This window comes from Oryctolagus cuniculus, chromosome 9 (genome assembly GCF_964237555.1).
Source record: "Oryctolagus cuniculus chromosome 9, mOryCun1.1, whole genome shotgun sequence".
Taxonomy (NCBI): domain Eukaryota; kingdom Metazoa; phylum Chordata; class Mammalia; order Lagomorpha; family Leporidae; genus Oryctolagus; species Oryctolagus cuniculus.
Window position 1 is genome coordinate 78845664 of NC_091440.1, and position 15949 is coordinate 78861612.

Genomic DNA, 15949 nt, shown 5'->3' on the forward strand with positions numbered 1-15949 from the left:
ATCCAGCCAAAGCTGGCCTTATGACAGGCACATTACAAAAGAGGTGTTCAACTGCTGATCTGTACATCAGCAACTGGGAAAAATCTTTTGTGTGTTCTCACTTTACCAACATATGGACTAATAAGCTTGTAACTTGGTGTTCTAATTCCCAGGCACCACTGGGAGTTCCCAACCTTGGATTAGATTTAAGAATCTATGACCGGGCTGGAGCTGTGGTGTAACCAGGTAAAGCCGCCACCTGCAGTGCTGGCATCCCAGAAGGGTGCCGGTTCATGTCCTGGCTGTTCCACTTCTGATTCGGCTCTCTGCTGTGGCCTGAAAGCAGTAGAAGATGCTCCACGTCCTTGGGCCCCTGCACCTGCATGGGAGACCAGGAAAGAAGCTCCTGGTTTCTGGCTTCAGAAGGGCCCAGCTCCAGCCGTTGGGCCATTTGGGAGTGAACCAACAGATAGAAGACGTCTCTCTCTCTCTCTGCCTCTATAATGCTGCCTTTCAAATAAATAAATAAATCTTAAAAAAAAAGATATACTCAGACTGGCGCTGTGGGTCACTTGGTTAATCCTCTGCCTGTGCTGCCGGCATCCCATGTGGGTACTGGGTTCTAGTCCCAGTTGCTCCTCTTCCAGTCCAGCTCTCTGCTGTGGCCAGGGAGGGCAGTAGAGGATGGCCCAAGTGCTTGGGCTCCTGCACCCGCATGGGAGACCAGGGAGAGGCACCTGGCTCCTGGCTTCAAATCGGTGTAGTGCCGGCCGAGGAGGCCATTTGGGGGGTGAACCAATGGAAGGAAAATCTTTCTCTCTGTCTCTCTTTGTCTATAACTCTACCTGTCAAATAAAAAAAAATGATATACTATCAATATTTTGAAAAAAAGAGAAGTTACTAGGTAGTGAAATAATGGATTAGTGTTATTAACATGGGAGTGGGTTTGGATTTTGAGAGTATTTGTAGTAAAAGGGAGTTCAGCACCCTCTTACTCTTTCTCACCCTTTTGACCTTGCTGCCATGGAATGACGCAGCAGGAAGGTACACGCCAGATTCCAGTCCACTGGTTGTAGGCTTCCCAGACTTTAGAACTATAAGCCAATACATTTCTATTCATGGTAAATTACCCAGTTTTCTGGTATTCAGTTATAGCAGCATAAAATAGGCTTAGACAACAAAATTTTGAGCTGTATTTGCCTATTACTTGAAGTCTGACCATTATTAAATAAGAGCTGTTTATTTTAGTTCCAGAAAGATACATTTCATCTGTCATCAATGTCTCAGGTTATATCTATAAATTGGAATTGTTGTTTTAAGAGCTATATAAGTAAATTTGTAAAAATAAAAGATTTATTTACCTTATCATTTACAAAACTATGTATTTAATGACCTATTACACATATAAAATAAACAAAAGAATAATAAGAAAAATTTATAGATGTTTCTAAATGAAAGAAGGAACTTCTGTTTTCTAGAACTTTCCAAAAATTAAACCAAAATGCCAACTATAACAAAAAGACTTCTTATCTTAAAACTTTGGAAATGACTGTGTTTTTTAAATAAAGTTTTTGGGAAATGGGAGACATAAGAGAAAAGAATGTGAAATAGTAAGCAGAATGTATCAAATTAAAGATGACAGGTTGGGAATTATATTTAGATGCAATGTGATTTTTCCCTTAAAAACCTAAGTAAGGAAAGCATATATTTCTCCATATTTCAAAGAAGAAAATAAAAATCAGAATCATGTGAACCTTAGGTTAAATTCAAGGCTACACTTGAACACACTGTGACCTTTTTATGGTGAATATTCATTAATTATATCTATATTGTGATAGAGATTTACTTTAGGCAAACGATTAATTTGTTTCAACAGAACAGTCAAATTCTGTAATTTAAAGAACTCTTCCTTATTTTCCTCATTATTCAATTCATATTTTAATAATTTAAATTTAAATTATTATTGCCAAGATATTATAGGCAATTTTACATCCCATTAACCTTGCTTTGTTTTAATTATAAAGATCCTTTGTTAGATTCCTTTAAATGATCCAGTTTATAATTTCAGCCTGTCCTGGGGAGCACTTTAATTCAACTGCACATTCATCAGCTGTTTTTGTCCTGTTAATTGTAGACAACTGCACAATTGCTTCTGTGAGCTATGATTGATGAACTGTATTCATGAGTGTAACTGTTAAATAGGATAAACATTTATAACAATTTCCACTTAAAGATTTTTATCTTCATTCCCACAAGGACAAATTAAAGACTGATATTCTAACAACCCCAGGGAAGTCATATTTTTTAATTCTTTATTTTAAACCAATTGAAAAATGTGTCCTTATTGTAACATTATCACAAATATCTAAATACGCCACTTTTTCAAATAAGAAATCAAAGTTCAATTTGTATAAGATGTACATTGAAAGAAGCCACTCAAACTAACGGTGGGAGTCAGAAATATTCTGAATTTATAATATATATAGTAACTGAAATAAACACTTCCATTTTTAAAGTGGCTTTACTGCAGCAGCCTTAAGTAAATGTGTCATATGTATTATCTTGAACCTTCAGAGAAACGAGCAAGAAAGCAGCTACAAAAGCCTGCAGGTTGAAACAATGTGAGATGGGATTATATTCTATGCCCAGAGTTCACCTGTTCATTGGGAGAAGAATTGTTAGTAGAGCTAGTACAGACAAATAAACATGGTATATCGTACACTAGGCACTGTGGAAACAGCCACAAAACCACACCACAAATATACAGGCATTAACATTACAGCAGGGTAAACATAATCCAGGGGAAATGGAAGAGCTAAAATAGGGAAGTCCCTACACTGGGTTAGGGATGGGGACGGGGGCTGGTAGGCGGTACTCAGTGAAGAGGTAGTTTTCACCAAAGTAAAAGTCTGAAAGCAAATGCCCATGTTTTTTGTAAATCACCACTTCATCAAAAAATAAGTCCCTAGTTATCTGCTCCCAGAACACACTCAACTCACCCACTGGCAGTTATTGTACCTGACATCACGTCATCTAAGACTGTTGCCTCATTAGACTGGAAGCTCTGTTAGGACAGGGATTAAGTCTACACCCACATCATGAGGTCAGCATTTAGTCTTGTGACTAAATGCAGTAGGCTCCTTTAATCCTAACTTTAAAATCTTCTTGTTGACCATTCACTCCTACCAGTGATTTTTAGTTTCTTCAAGAAATGCAAAACTCAAGAATACAGCATCAAATACAACGGAGAATTACATACAAGTTTTTAAGGAAAATACTGTTTAGTGAAGGAGGTAGATGTAAAAAAGTAAAGTAGATTATGTAAGGAGAGGTTTTTAACTGTTAAAACTTCATGGGTGACATTTAAGCTGATTGCTTTTGAAAGAGAGAAGAGAGTGGAGAGGGGAGGGGAGTGGAGAGGGGGTAAGAGAGCCAGGAGGGGGAAGGGGAAAGGGGGAAAGAGAACAGAGGAAGTGAGGGGGAGGGGAGAGAGGAAAGGGGAAAGAAGAGAGTAGGGAGGGGAGAGAGGAAAGGAGAGAGAAAATATGTAAAGGTGTAGGGGAGGAGGAGTCCACCAAGCACAACAGTAAAATGTGGTTCTAGGTTCACCACTCTACACATTCTCCCTGGGCATCACATGTGTATTCTACTCCACAATTTACCCTGTACAAGCTGGAGACTCCCAGCTCTAAATCTCCATGCCAGTTCTCTCTCTCTCTAGTGCTCAAGATCCAAAAGTCCTGATGCCTGTGTGATATCTCCACTTGGCTATTTCAGATATGATAAATTCAGGGTGAAAACATCTCTCACTGAACTCACCCACACCTCTGCTCCCTTATTGTTTTAGTTAAGTGAACTTTGCTTTTACGAAATATAAACCATCCAGTTATCAAGCACAGAAATCAAGTTATCCTTGATTCCTTTTTTCCCATCGTCCATCAGCAGTCCTGCTGATTTAATTTTCAAAAAGTACTTCAAAATTGTTCACTTTTGCAGCCACCATGATTCATCCACGCATCATCTTCTTCAACAGGATTTCTGAAACCTGACATCAGGGGCCCTATTCAAGCCTTAAGCCTCTGAATCCACTCACATCCTGTAGGATATGTCTAAATCTTTTCAGTTATCACCAGCACCCTTAGCATAGCTTGTAGTCACCTTCTTGGCATGACCTCTGTCAATGTCCTTTGTCGTGAGGGGATGGCCCTTGGCTCTCTCTGTGCCTGACACACAATGTGCATTTAAACAGCTGTTAGATGACTGATGATAGCTTTCTAAGAACATATCCTGCCATCCCTTGCCTACAGGCTTTTGCACTATATGGTTCCTTCTGCTTAAGACTTGTTCCTCTACTTTTGCTTTCCACTTTGCTATTTCATAATCAAGTTCCAGGTGTCATCTAAGAAAGCATTTCCTTTGGGTGATTGTAGTTGTCAAAAGCCCCGGTATCTCTACCATGGTGGGGTGGGGTTTGGGGGAATGCACCCTTCAGACTAGGTCAGGTGCTTTCCCCTTTGACTGTATTGTGCTCATACTGCCCTTATCATAGCATCCTTTATTTGTCTGCAAATATTTGTCTTCACCAAAAAAAATCAGGACAGTGTCTATCTTGTTCACCCCCCCTACTCCTACCTCTTATAATAACATTTCATCATTATTTGTTCTTACAGCTGTTAATGTTGAATTTTTATTCCAAAATCATTTTTTTCCTTGAAGGAACAGTTACCATGAAGAGTGGAAATATAAATTTAGGTTGGGACAACAAACATTATGGTGCGCATTTCAGAGATTTTCATAGTTTAAAAATTTTAAAATATTCTAATTATTTCTAATTGCTTTCCTAAAACAAAGCAAACTTTAAGATCTACCATTGAACAAAAAACCGTATCAAGAACCAACGGAAGGAAGACCTTTCTCTCTGTCTCTCTCTCTCACTGTCTAACTCTGCTTGTCAAAAAAAAAAAAATATCAGAGGCTCACAATCTCTAATATTAGTATTTTTTCCATCCTTGTTCTAGTTTTCTAAGTCAATAATTCTAATCTTTTCTCTTTTTTTAAGATTTATTTATTTACTTGAAAGGCAGAGTTACAGAGAGGTAGAGGCAGATACTCTGGTTTCTCTTCCGATCGTATAAATCTTTCGCCTTTTACAGAGAGGTAGAGGCAGAGAGAGAGATCTTTCAACAGATGGTTCACTCCCCAGATGGCCGATCTGAAGCCAGGAGCCAGGAATCTCCTCCAGGTCTCCCATGCGAGTGCAGGGGCTCCAGGACTTGAGCCATCTTCTACTGCTTTCCTAGGTCACAGCAGAGAGCTGGATCAGAAAAGAGGAGCCAGGAGCCAGGACTCAGACCTGCGCCCACATGGGATGCCAGCACTGTAGGCGACGGCCTTCCCCGCTAAGCTACAGCACTGGCTCCGAGTAACTATAATCTTAATTTAAGCATTAAAGGATCAATTTGATTAACTCTTTGGAGATTTACTTTTGGTGAGATGATTTTTTCTTTAATTTAATAGTTGAAATAAATAACAAAATAAGCATATATATGACCTAAGACTTATTTCTAAAACTGATGTAACAATGATTAGCTTTGGCAAATATTTTTTTCTATTTTTCATTGCCTGAAAGGGAGTAATACTTACCACCAATTCTCTGATTGTATAAACAGTGAATGCTATTATACTATTTTTGTTACAAAAGAAGTTATTTTTCTGCATCTTTTATGTTAGAATAAATGTAAAACATTGCTTTGGTCCTATTTTATAACAAAAGTGATTAGGTCATAAAATAGAATCATGAGAAATATACAATATGATAAAATGTTCTAAAAACACAGCTGCGTCTCAGAATACGGAACAATAAAACAGAATAATATTATGATACATTAACATTCTTTAAAAAGTTGTGTTTCTGGGCTGGCGTTGTAGCACAGTGGGTTAAGCCACTGCCTGTGATGCCAGTATCCTAAATGGGTGCCAGTTCATGTCCCAGCTGCTCCACTTCCAAACCAGCTCCCTGCTAATGCTCCTGGGAAAAGCAACGGAAAATGGCCCAAGTACTTCAGCCCCTGCCACCCACGTAGGAGATCTGGATCAAGCTCCTGGTTCCTGGCTTCGGCTGGCTCAGCCCTGCTATTGCAGCTGTTTGGCAAATGAACCAGCAAATGGAAGATTTTGCTCTTGTGCACAAGTACTTTCTCTCTCCCCTCTAACTCTGTAACTCTGCCTTTCAAATAAATAAGGAAATCTTAAAAAAATTACCTATATAAACTATTTTCAAGGAATATTTTTTCATGATAGTCTCCTTTAAAGTCAAAGATAAATTTAAATACAGTAAGCATTATATTCTTATCAATTTAATTAAATATGGTTTCAATAAGAAATAAATATGTTATGTCAAATGCCATCATTATTTCCCAAAGGATACACTATACAAGTAAAATTTGTGGAAAATGGAATTGATATTTGATGATTGTAGTCCCTGTCTATACACTTGAGGGACAGTAGCTTTCCTATTTACTACTTGTTAAATTCTGTATTTATTAGAGGGTTAAGCTTGTGATTATAAAGTAAACTGAATGTATGTCATTATACAAATTAAAAGAAAAATAAGAAAAGAAGAAAAGAGGGTGGAAGTGAGGGAGCATAAGGTAGAAAGTATTATTATACTCTTAAAACAGTATATATGAAATACATAAAATATGTTCCCTTTATATAAATAAAAATCAAAAAATGTTAATTTTGTGTAAAAGTTTTTTAAGTCTATGTAAAGATGGATCTTTAAAAAGTCTGAAAATTGGACATTATGAAAAAACTATACATAGATTTCAAAATTGTTTTGCAACAAAATAAACTTATTTTTTACTTTCATTTTTCCTAAGCCATTTGAAGTGCCTTCATACACACAAGAAATCAAGTTATAAAAGGATGCAGGTGTGGGCTCATGGAAGCTATACATGTCACATGGTGACAGTTACATTGGTCTTAATATGGCCACTTCCAATAAAGCACTGCAAATATCATCTTCAACTAATCATCAAAAACGAAAGCATGCATTAATAGGTTTAAACATAATTTCCTTACAGCATCATTTTAAGAATGGTATATATAAATTCCTAACCAAGACTGGTATACTTCCTATATTTAATATCCTTTGCATTTTCAGTTGGACAGTAAGTACATGACATATTCTAATAAAACAATTTCACATGAACGGATGGGAGGCTGAGAGTAAACACTGAACACTGCTCTGAAAACAGATGGAGTGGCAGATGGGATTACAGATTGTGTTCACTTGATCTGTGTAAAACAACTTTACTATTCAGTATGATGAGGCTCAAATCTCATAAAAATCTTATAAAATTTGTCCTTTTATTTTAAGCATGCCTTTTTTCCAAAAAGTTTTTGCCACTCTAAACTTTGTTAACTTAAAGTTTAAGTACCTGTGTGGTAAATTATTTAACTGTAAGATATCTTCTTACACATTTTTGGTACAGATGGCAGGAAAGAGCACTTGCCCACTGGAATCAAATGTATGCTGACTAGTTGTCCAAAAGTTGTAAAATTAATTACCTTCCTTCATTGATGAGCTCAATAAATGCAAGTCCTGCATTCTTCTGAATAGAATTTTGCCATTCCTAAAAGGAGAAACCAAACCAAATGTAAGAAAAATGAACATGTAAACAAAAGTAACATCTGGCTTAAGGATCATGTTGAGGTCCTTAATAACTTCCACATTATATTGCTTACAATGTCTTTACAAGAGTTTATAGCAAACGTTCTCTTGTAAAAGATCAAAAATGTTAAACAGTAGCCTTATATCAATTTAGGAGATGCTTTGAAATTCCAGAATATTTCAGGCCTATTGCTGACTGGGATGGAAAGTAAGATTACAGGTACATGGGGCTGTTAGCAGAGTTCTCTTCCAAAAGAAAGCAAATGATCAAAAGGCCTAGAAATTCCTGGGGTAGAAAATCTTAGTCCCTAGTATTGAGTATTTCTATTGATATATTAAAATCAAAATAATAAATATTAACTAAGTGTTTAAATTGATTTGCAAATGAAATGTTCTCAATATCTAGTTTGTTTTTCATTTCTACAGGCCCTCATACATAGGCTCAACCAACTATGGATCAAAGATATTCAAATGAAAAAATTCCAGAAAGTTCCAAAGAGCAAAATTTGAATTTGTTGTTCACAATACTATAAGAAGGGTACAAAGTGAATCTGTACACATAAAAGTGATGTGTGGATATTGTTTTATTAGAATTCCAAAAGCAACTTAAAGTTTATGGGAGGATGTGCACAGATTATGTGCAAACACTATGCCAGTTCATATAAGGGACTCCAGAATCCAGATATTGGTATCCACAGATGTCCTGGAATCAAAACCCACAGATATCAAGGGAATATATATGCATTACAAGTTATCAAAAGCCACAGTTAAAACAATGTTATAAGTAAATTCATTTGAAATTTATAATAAAAAGCCTAATATTAAAAGTATAGCTAAATGTAGTAGATTCTCTCTTTGCTGAGTTGTTTGGGAATCTAGCAATTCTACAGGGTTAGGGTCCTCATGATGAACAGAAGTGACTGTCATAGATTAGAAAAGCATATTGCTTATTTTGTAGTCACCCTATGACATATTCAGAAAAAGACTTAAACTTGGTTACGGCTTATTCTAGCAATGTCAAACTTTCAAATATATATATTTGGCAGATAGTTGCTTTTTTGGATTGAAATTTTATTCCTTTCAATAATTATATAAATACTGCACTAGCTCCCTTAATACATCATTATTAAAAGTCCCCATAAGTACTCATGTCACTCATCTATAGATTTTCCTAATAAACAGTGCTTAGCTGCCCTGTCCACAAATTAGTTTCACAAAAATCATCCTTCATGCAGAAGAGCAGTCTTGATTGCACTCTCTTTTAGGACGCTCCACACATGCTGGGAATAACTGCAGGCATTCATATGTGAAATATTCCTAACCTAAGTAAAAATGTGAACAACTATAGAAGAACAAATCATGGATCTACATTTACACAGAATTAGCAACTTGGGAAAAGAAGTATGGTAGTATGGGGCCAGCGAAGTCCCTGGATTATACCTACCACAATGTCTAACAATTTATCCAAATCATAATCTGGCTATTTCACTTTACAAAGTTAAAGTTTTACATCACTTCTGTCAAAAACAATTACAACATACTCCTTTTCCTATAATTCAACAAAATGACTTCCCATCAATCTCTTAGATATCTCCATCACATGAGTATATCATATGCTTAATGCAAATTAAGATACCACAAAAATTTGGAAATATCTCAGGCATACTTGACATACACTGTGATATTAACTTAAACAGGAAAGTGATTTTTATGTAAGAAGAACCATGAAACTCTGAGAATAGATTCTTTTTTTTTTTTTAAGATTTATTTATTTATTTACTTGAAAGAGGAGAGGCAGAGAGAGAAAGAAAGAGGGAGAGCGAGAGGTCTTCCATGCGCTGGTTCACACCCCAACTGGCTGCAATGGCTGGAGCTGCAACAATCTGAAACAAGGAGCTTCTTCCTGGTCTCCCATGTGGCCGCAGAGGCCGAAGGATTTGGGCCATCTTCCACTGCTTTCCCAGGCCACAGCAGAGAGCTGGATCGGAAGTGGAGCAGCCGGGACTGAAACCGGCAGCCATATGGGATGCTGGCACTTCAGGTGGCGCCTTTACCAACTATGCCACAGTGCCAGCCTTAGGAATATATTCTTACAGATTGCTTCTTAAACATGATTTTTTGTATGATACTGTTTTTACACTAAAGATTTTCAAGTAAGAATAGGATCATCAATAAGATATTTCACAGAGTACCTACTCAGGTATTACACATGTATCTCAAATTATATTTTATCTAAAAGACCACAGAAAAATTTATCAAAATTTCCATTCTAATGAAACTAATAATGTGTGAAACCTGCATTATGCACACAAGATGCTAAATTAATTATAACCTTTGATATAACAATAGTAAAAATAATTCTGAGCTAAGCTAAGGATATTGGAGTTTAAAGGATGAGAATGGCATGAACGTATATGACCTTACACTTCATTAAAGAAGTTCGATTGTGGGAGCTGGCACCGTGGCGTAGTAGGCTAAGCCTCAGCCTGTGGTGCCAGCATCCCATATGAGTGCCGGTTTATGTCCCAGCTGCGCCTACTCTGATCCAGCTCTCTTCTTATGGCCTGGGAGAGCAGTGGAAGGTGGTCCAAGTGCTTGGGACCCTGCACCTGCATGGGAGACCCAGAAGAAATTCCTGGCTCCTAGCTTCCGATAGGCCTAGTTCCAGCATTGTGGCCACTGGGGAGTGAACCAGAGAATGGAAGACCTCTCTTTCTGCCTTTCCCTCTCTCTGTCTGTAACTCTACCTCTTAAATAAATAAATCTTTTTTTAAAAAAGTTAGATTGTTAGAAGAGTAATTTGTAATAGAAAGTGTTTAGTTTAGCAGTTAACATGCTTACATCCCACATCAGAGTGCCTGGGTTTGATTTCCAGCTCTGGATCCTGAAAGCAGCTTCTTGCTGGAACACACCCTGGGAGGCTGTGGTGATGGCTCAAGTAATTGGATTTCTTTCACTCACATAGGAGACATGGGTTGTATTCTACCCCTGGCTTTGGTCCCAGCCTGGCACTGGCAAATGCCCACATTTGGGGGAGTAAACCAGTAGATGGGAGTTCCCTTGTTTTTTCTTTCTTGCTCCATCAAAAATTAATTTAAAAACACGTTAAGAGAAATTTGCTATCTTTAGCAAGAGGAAATAGTAATATTGTTTTATATGGCTTTCAGAAGAGAGATGATGGGAGGTTAAATTAGTGTTTTGAGTAAAGAAATGGAAAATCAGACAATTACAAGGAAGATATGCCATGACTGGATGAGAATTTTAGTTAAGAGCTGAAAGAGTAGAATCAAGTAAGGTGTATAATTTTCCATATGGCTCACTTGGAGAATGGTTATATGATTTTGAATATGCTGAAGAAAAAGGGGCTGCACTGTGGGATAATCATAAACAATGCTGTCCTCAGTTTCAACTGTTTCACTTAGAATAACGGTGATATATCAAAAAAGAACATGCAATGTGGAACTGTTTACATGGGAATATTGATCAATGAAAGTCTCTTAAAATAACAAAGCAAAAGGTGATCAAAATACCTAGGCTGAGCCCTGGGAAGCAATTACATTTCTAACATTAGGAAAAGAAGCATATGAAAGAAACAGAAAACAATCTACCAAGATTTAAGACTAGGAGCAGGATATTGTAACATTTTTTATATATTCACTGGTGAAGGAAAACAGAAAGGTACAGTATGTTTTAGTTGCAAATATTGCTTTCAAAATTATTACCTAGAGTCTTGTTGACAATCTGTCATGAAAGACATAGACCAAAGGAATACAGGAGTCCTCCCCCTTATCCTCAGGGGTTGTGTTCCAAGACCCAAGTGGATGTCTGAAACTGAGAATAGTACTGACTATACATACTACACACTGTGTTATTTCTTCTATACAGACACACCTATGATAAAGTTTAATCTGTAAGTCATGGACACTAAGAGCTTAACACCATAATTAATGGTAAGACAAAAATTACAGCATTATACTGTAATAAAAGTTATGTGAATGTGGCCTCTCTGCCTTGGTAGCTCAAAAAAGGGCTACCTGGAAACAAGCGCTGCAATACCTTGACAACAGACCTGACAGGAGAGGCAGCTACTAAGTGAGTAACTGGTGAGTAGCACATAAAGTGTGGATTTACTGGACAAAGTGAGAGTCATGTCCCAGGAGGGACAGAAACCTATGAACTGTTTATTTCTGGGATTTTCTACTTAGTATTTTCAAACTACAGCTGATCATGGGTAACTGAAAGCATAAAAGTGAAATTGAAGATAAGGGAGGGCCTATTGCACAGGAGGAGTTGGCAGTGGGGAGAATGGAGTAGTACTTAAAAATTAAGCAACAGCAAACAAATTGTTTTAGCAGAATTGATACATACGAAGAAACATTTGAAGAAATTGTAGACATTTTAAAATGGCTAAAAGAAATAATGAAAACATCTTGCAGAAGGCAGAACAAAAAGAGGTGCATAACAAAATAGATAAGGAAAGTGGAGGATTTTCCTTTGAAAGGCCAGGATTCAAATGGGCCTTCTTTTTTTTTTTTTTTTTTTTTTTTTTAAAAAGGGAATAAGGAACATGGAAGATAGGAAATTATTAATGAAATACATTTTTCCAGGGATTGAGTACATAAAATCCCCAGCAATATATATCATCACAAAATTATAGAACATTAGGGTTAAGGATGAAGATAAGAGGAAAAAAAAGGTTTATACAAAGAATCAGAAATCAGAATGACATCAGACTTCTCATTAGCAAAACTGGAAGACAGAAATGAGCAATGCTTTCAAAATCATGAGGAACATAATAATCATAACACATGATGAAGTCACAGTAACTAGAAAAACATAAAGATAGAATAATCACATTTTCAGATATGCATAAAATATATTTTAATCTATTCTCATTCAAGAACCTACCTATGGTCTGTGCTCTGCAAACATGAGGGAAGATATGAAACATTAAGAAAGAAAGATTATGCTGGTTTATTTCCTGTTTAAGTTCTGTGTGCAATGGATCTGTCCTGTACTACATCATCATCAGCCACTTTCTAGGAGTTAGACTGACAACAGAGGCACTGTTTGGAACACTGCAGGCAACCAGGATGGAGACAAACAGAATGGGTTTAAGCACGCACTGGTTTCTGTAGCTGCTGCCCAAAAAGAACACATGATATGACTTCTCCCCACAGCTCACTGGCCACAGAGGGTCATCTGACCAACCACAAGCAAATCCATCAACTGCTGAAAAGGAGGGAAAGAACCAAATTTATGGAACCAACTCTAAAACTTGCTTCAAGGAAAGACATCAGGAAAGAGGCAGACAGAGCTAAGAAAGAGTAAAGTCACAGAGGAGAGAAACAATGGGAGTTCTCCACAAACTGGTGAATGGAATTATCAAGACAACCATTCAACAGAGAATGTGAGTGTACTTGAGGTATACTATACTTAGAGTAGGTTTGTAATTCTGTTGGAAAGGTTGGTGGAAATTTAGCGATAGGCATATAGAAACACAGGCAACAGTCAAGAGCAAACAGGCAGTAAACTCCAGTAGAAAAGCAAGTTGCTAAAGAGAAAAAGGTAGATAGTTCAGCCACAATTGCTATTTACAAGGAACACTGATGCATTCCAAATCTGTGATATAACTATAATGGGAAAACACTGACAAAAGTAGAACCTCCCCCCACCCCCCTTTTCTTTCTAAGTCTGAGAGGCAGGGGCTGGCGTTGTGGTGCAGTGGGTAAGTCACAGTTAGTGATGCTGGCATCCAATTTAGGAGTGCTAGTTTGAGCTCCAGCTGCCCAGCTGCCTGGTTGCTCTGTTTTTGATTCAGCTCCCTGCTAATGCTCCTGGAAAAGCAGAGGAAGATGTTTCAAATACCTGGGCCCCTGCCACTTACATGGAAGACCAACATGGAGTTCCAGGCTCTTGGCTTCAGCTGTTGTGGTTATTTGGAGAGTAAACCAGTGGATGGAACACTTTGTCTCTCTCTCTTCCTCTCTCCCTCTCTCCCCCTTTTCCCCCACCCCCTCTCTCCCTCTCTCCCCTTCTACTCTTCTACCCCTCTCTCCCTCTCTCTCCCTCTCTTTGTTACTCTACCTACTGATTCACTGGCAAAATTCTTTCAATGGCTGCCATGGGCCAGGCTGAAATCAGGAGCCAAATATCAATTCAGGTCTGTTGAGTTTCATCTGCTACCCACCAGAGTGTGCATTAGCAAGAAACGGGAATTGGAAGTGAAGCTGCGAATTGAACCCTTAACACGAATAAGGGATATAGGTATCCCAGCCAGTGTCTTAACCTCTAGGCCAAGTGTCACCCCCTTCACTTTTTAGGAGTGCACAACAGTAGTGTTGCAAGGGTAAAATGCTATAATAAAGTAAATAATACATACAACTGAAAATTCAAGTAGAGAATGCTGTTTTACAGGGGCTGGAGTAAGTGGGTTGGGGAGGGAGGGATTGGAGAGATACTGGTCAAAGGCTACAAAATCTCAGATATATAGGAAGAATAAATTCAAGAGATCTACTATACAACATTGTGATCACGTCTAAAAATATATTGTAGGAGAGTACTTCAAAAAGTTCATAAAAATTGGAATTAAAGATAAACTTATTTTGGTGCAAAAATGAAATCCACACATAACATTTTCATAACATGTACGTTCCATAAACTTTTTTGAGGACCCCTGGTATTGAAAAATACCATCAGTGGATGTGAAATGTTCTTGCCACAAAAAGTGCTATGTGAGTTAATGTCTATGTTAATTAGATAGATTTCATCATTCCAGATATAAGTACTTCAACATATCACTGAAAATACAATGTTAGAGTTATTTACAAAAGAAAAAAGAAAATCCATCACTGCAACCAATATATCCCCCCTCCAGAACTGCTTTGTCCACAAACAGGCAATACAACCCCTGAAGGTGACCAATGATAATGCAATGCTCCTGACAAGCTTGTCCCACTTAACAAAGGAGGGTGGTAGAAGGTTTACTGCCCAAGAGCATTTTCCTGAACACTTTTGTGATGGTGAGACTGTGTCACATTCCCATTTTACTTCTCAAGATTTGCAGGTATTTTTAAATACTTATGTAAGCACTGGAAAGCTGTCATTCCATTCGCTTGTATACATGGCATCATCATCAATTTCTCCACAAGTTTTAAAGCTCAGGTATAATGAGCACCCACGAAAAGTCCCTGAATTTGATAATCAGAGTGCTGTGGATGAAAGCCTGTTTGCACTGGGTTGGTAAAGGAAAGGAAATTGAGTAAGAGAAGGTGGCAGCTGGTGTACAAAATTTCAAAAAATTTTTTGGTGAAAGCTAAACAAAAATAACACAGGGGCTGAAAGAAAGATTCAAAGTTTTTAAGATGAAGAGACATAATTATAGCTGTAGATCATGCAGAAGGAGACAGAGAAACACTAACTACACAAAATGAATGGTAACAGAAATGCTGAAGAAGGCATAAGAGAATGGGATGTCTTGAAAAAGGATACAGATTGTTACTGGTTCAGAAAAATCAGTGCAGACACATTTTCCTTTCCTCGTCATTATATAAAACAGCCCAGTTAGTCTTCAAAGAACCCAGACTTAAGTAACATGATTGTAAACTTTATTTTGCTTCTTTGCTAAAGGACTGTAAACTCTCTGGTCTTAGTTATGTTAGTCTTTTTGAATTAAAGATGTATGTGGTTTTAAATATTAGTGCAATTTTAATGTTTAGCATTACCACAGCATGATCAATACAGGCAGCACTTATAAAAATCATTTAGTGGCCGGCGCTGCAGCTCATTAAGCTAATCCTCTGCCTGCAGAGCCGGCACCCCGGGTTCTAGTCCCTGTCGGGGCGCCAGATTCTGTCCCGGTTGCTCCTCTTCCAGTCCAGCTCTCTGCTGTGGCCCGGGAGTGCAGTGGAGGATGGCCCAGGCCCTTGGGCCCTGCACCCCCATGGGAGACCAGGAGGAAGCACCTGGCTCCTGACTTCAGATCGGCACAGTGTGCTGGCCGCAATGCACTGGCCATAGCGGCCACTTTGGGGGTGAACCAATGGAAAAAGGAAGACCTTTCTCTCTGTCTCTCTCTCTCTCTCATTGTCTAACTCTGCCTGTCCAAAACAAAACAAAACAAAACAAAACCATTTAGTGATCTATTGGGAATGCAGCAATTAACATACAATCCACTTCTGGTTATTACAAGATTTCGTGCTTAGAGTCAGGTAATGAGACCTCTTAAAATGCTCATAGAATGGATGAGCATAACTGAACATAGCATTTCTCCTAAAGAAGAACAATCTAAATGGG

At 37.9% G+C, this 15949-nt stretch overlaps 1 protein-coding gene across 10 annotated transcripts in view; it reads right to left on the reverse strand.

The window, feature by feature from the left end:
- The window catches only part of NBEA (neurobeachin), a 726466-nt gene that overhangs the window by 345664 nt on the left and 364853 nt on the right, over positions 1-15949 (reverse strand). For all 10 annotated transcript variants that reach the window (XM_070049020.1, XM_070049018.1, XM_051831739.2 and 7 more), the window contains one exon: positions 7552-7616. In XM_070049020.1, coding sequence (XP_069905121.1) covers positions 7552-7616 — 65 coding nt within the window. The remainder of the gene's footprint in view (positions 1-7551; positions 7617-15949) is intronic.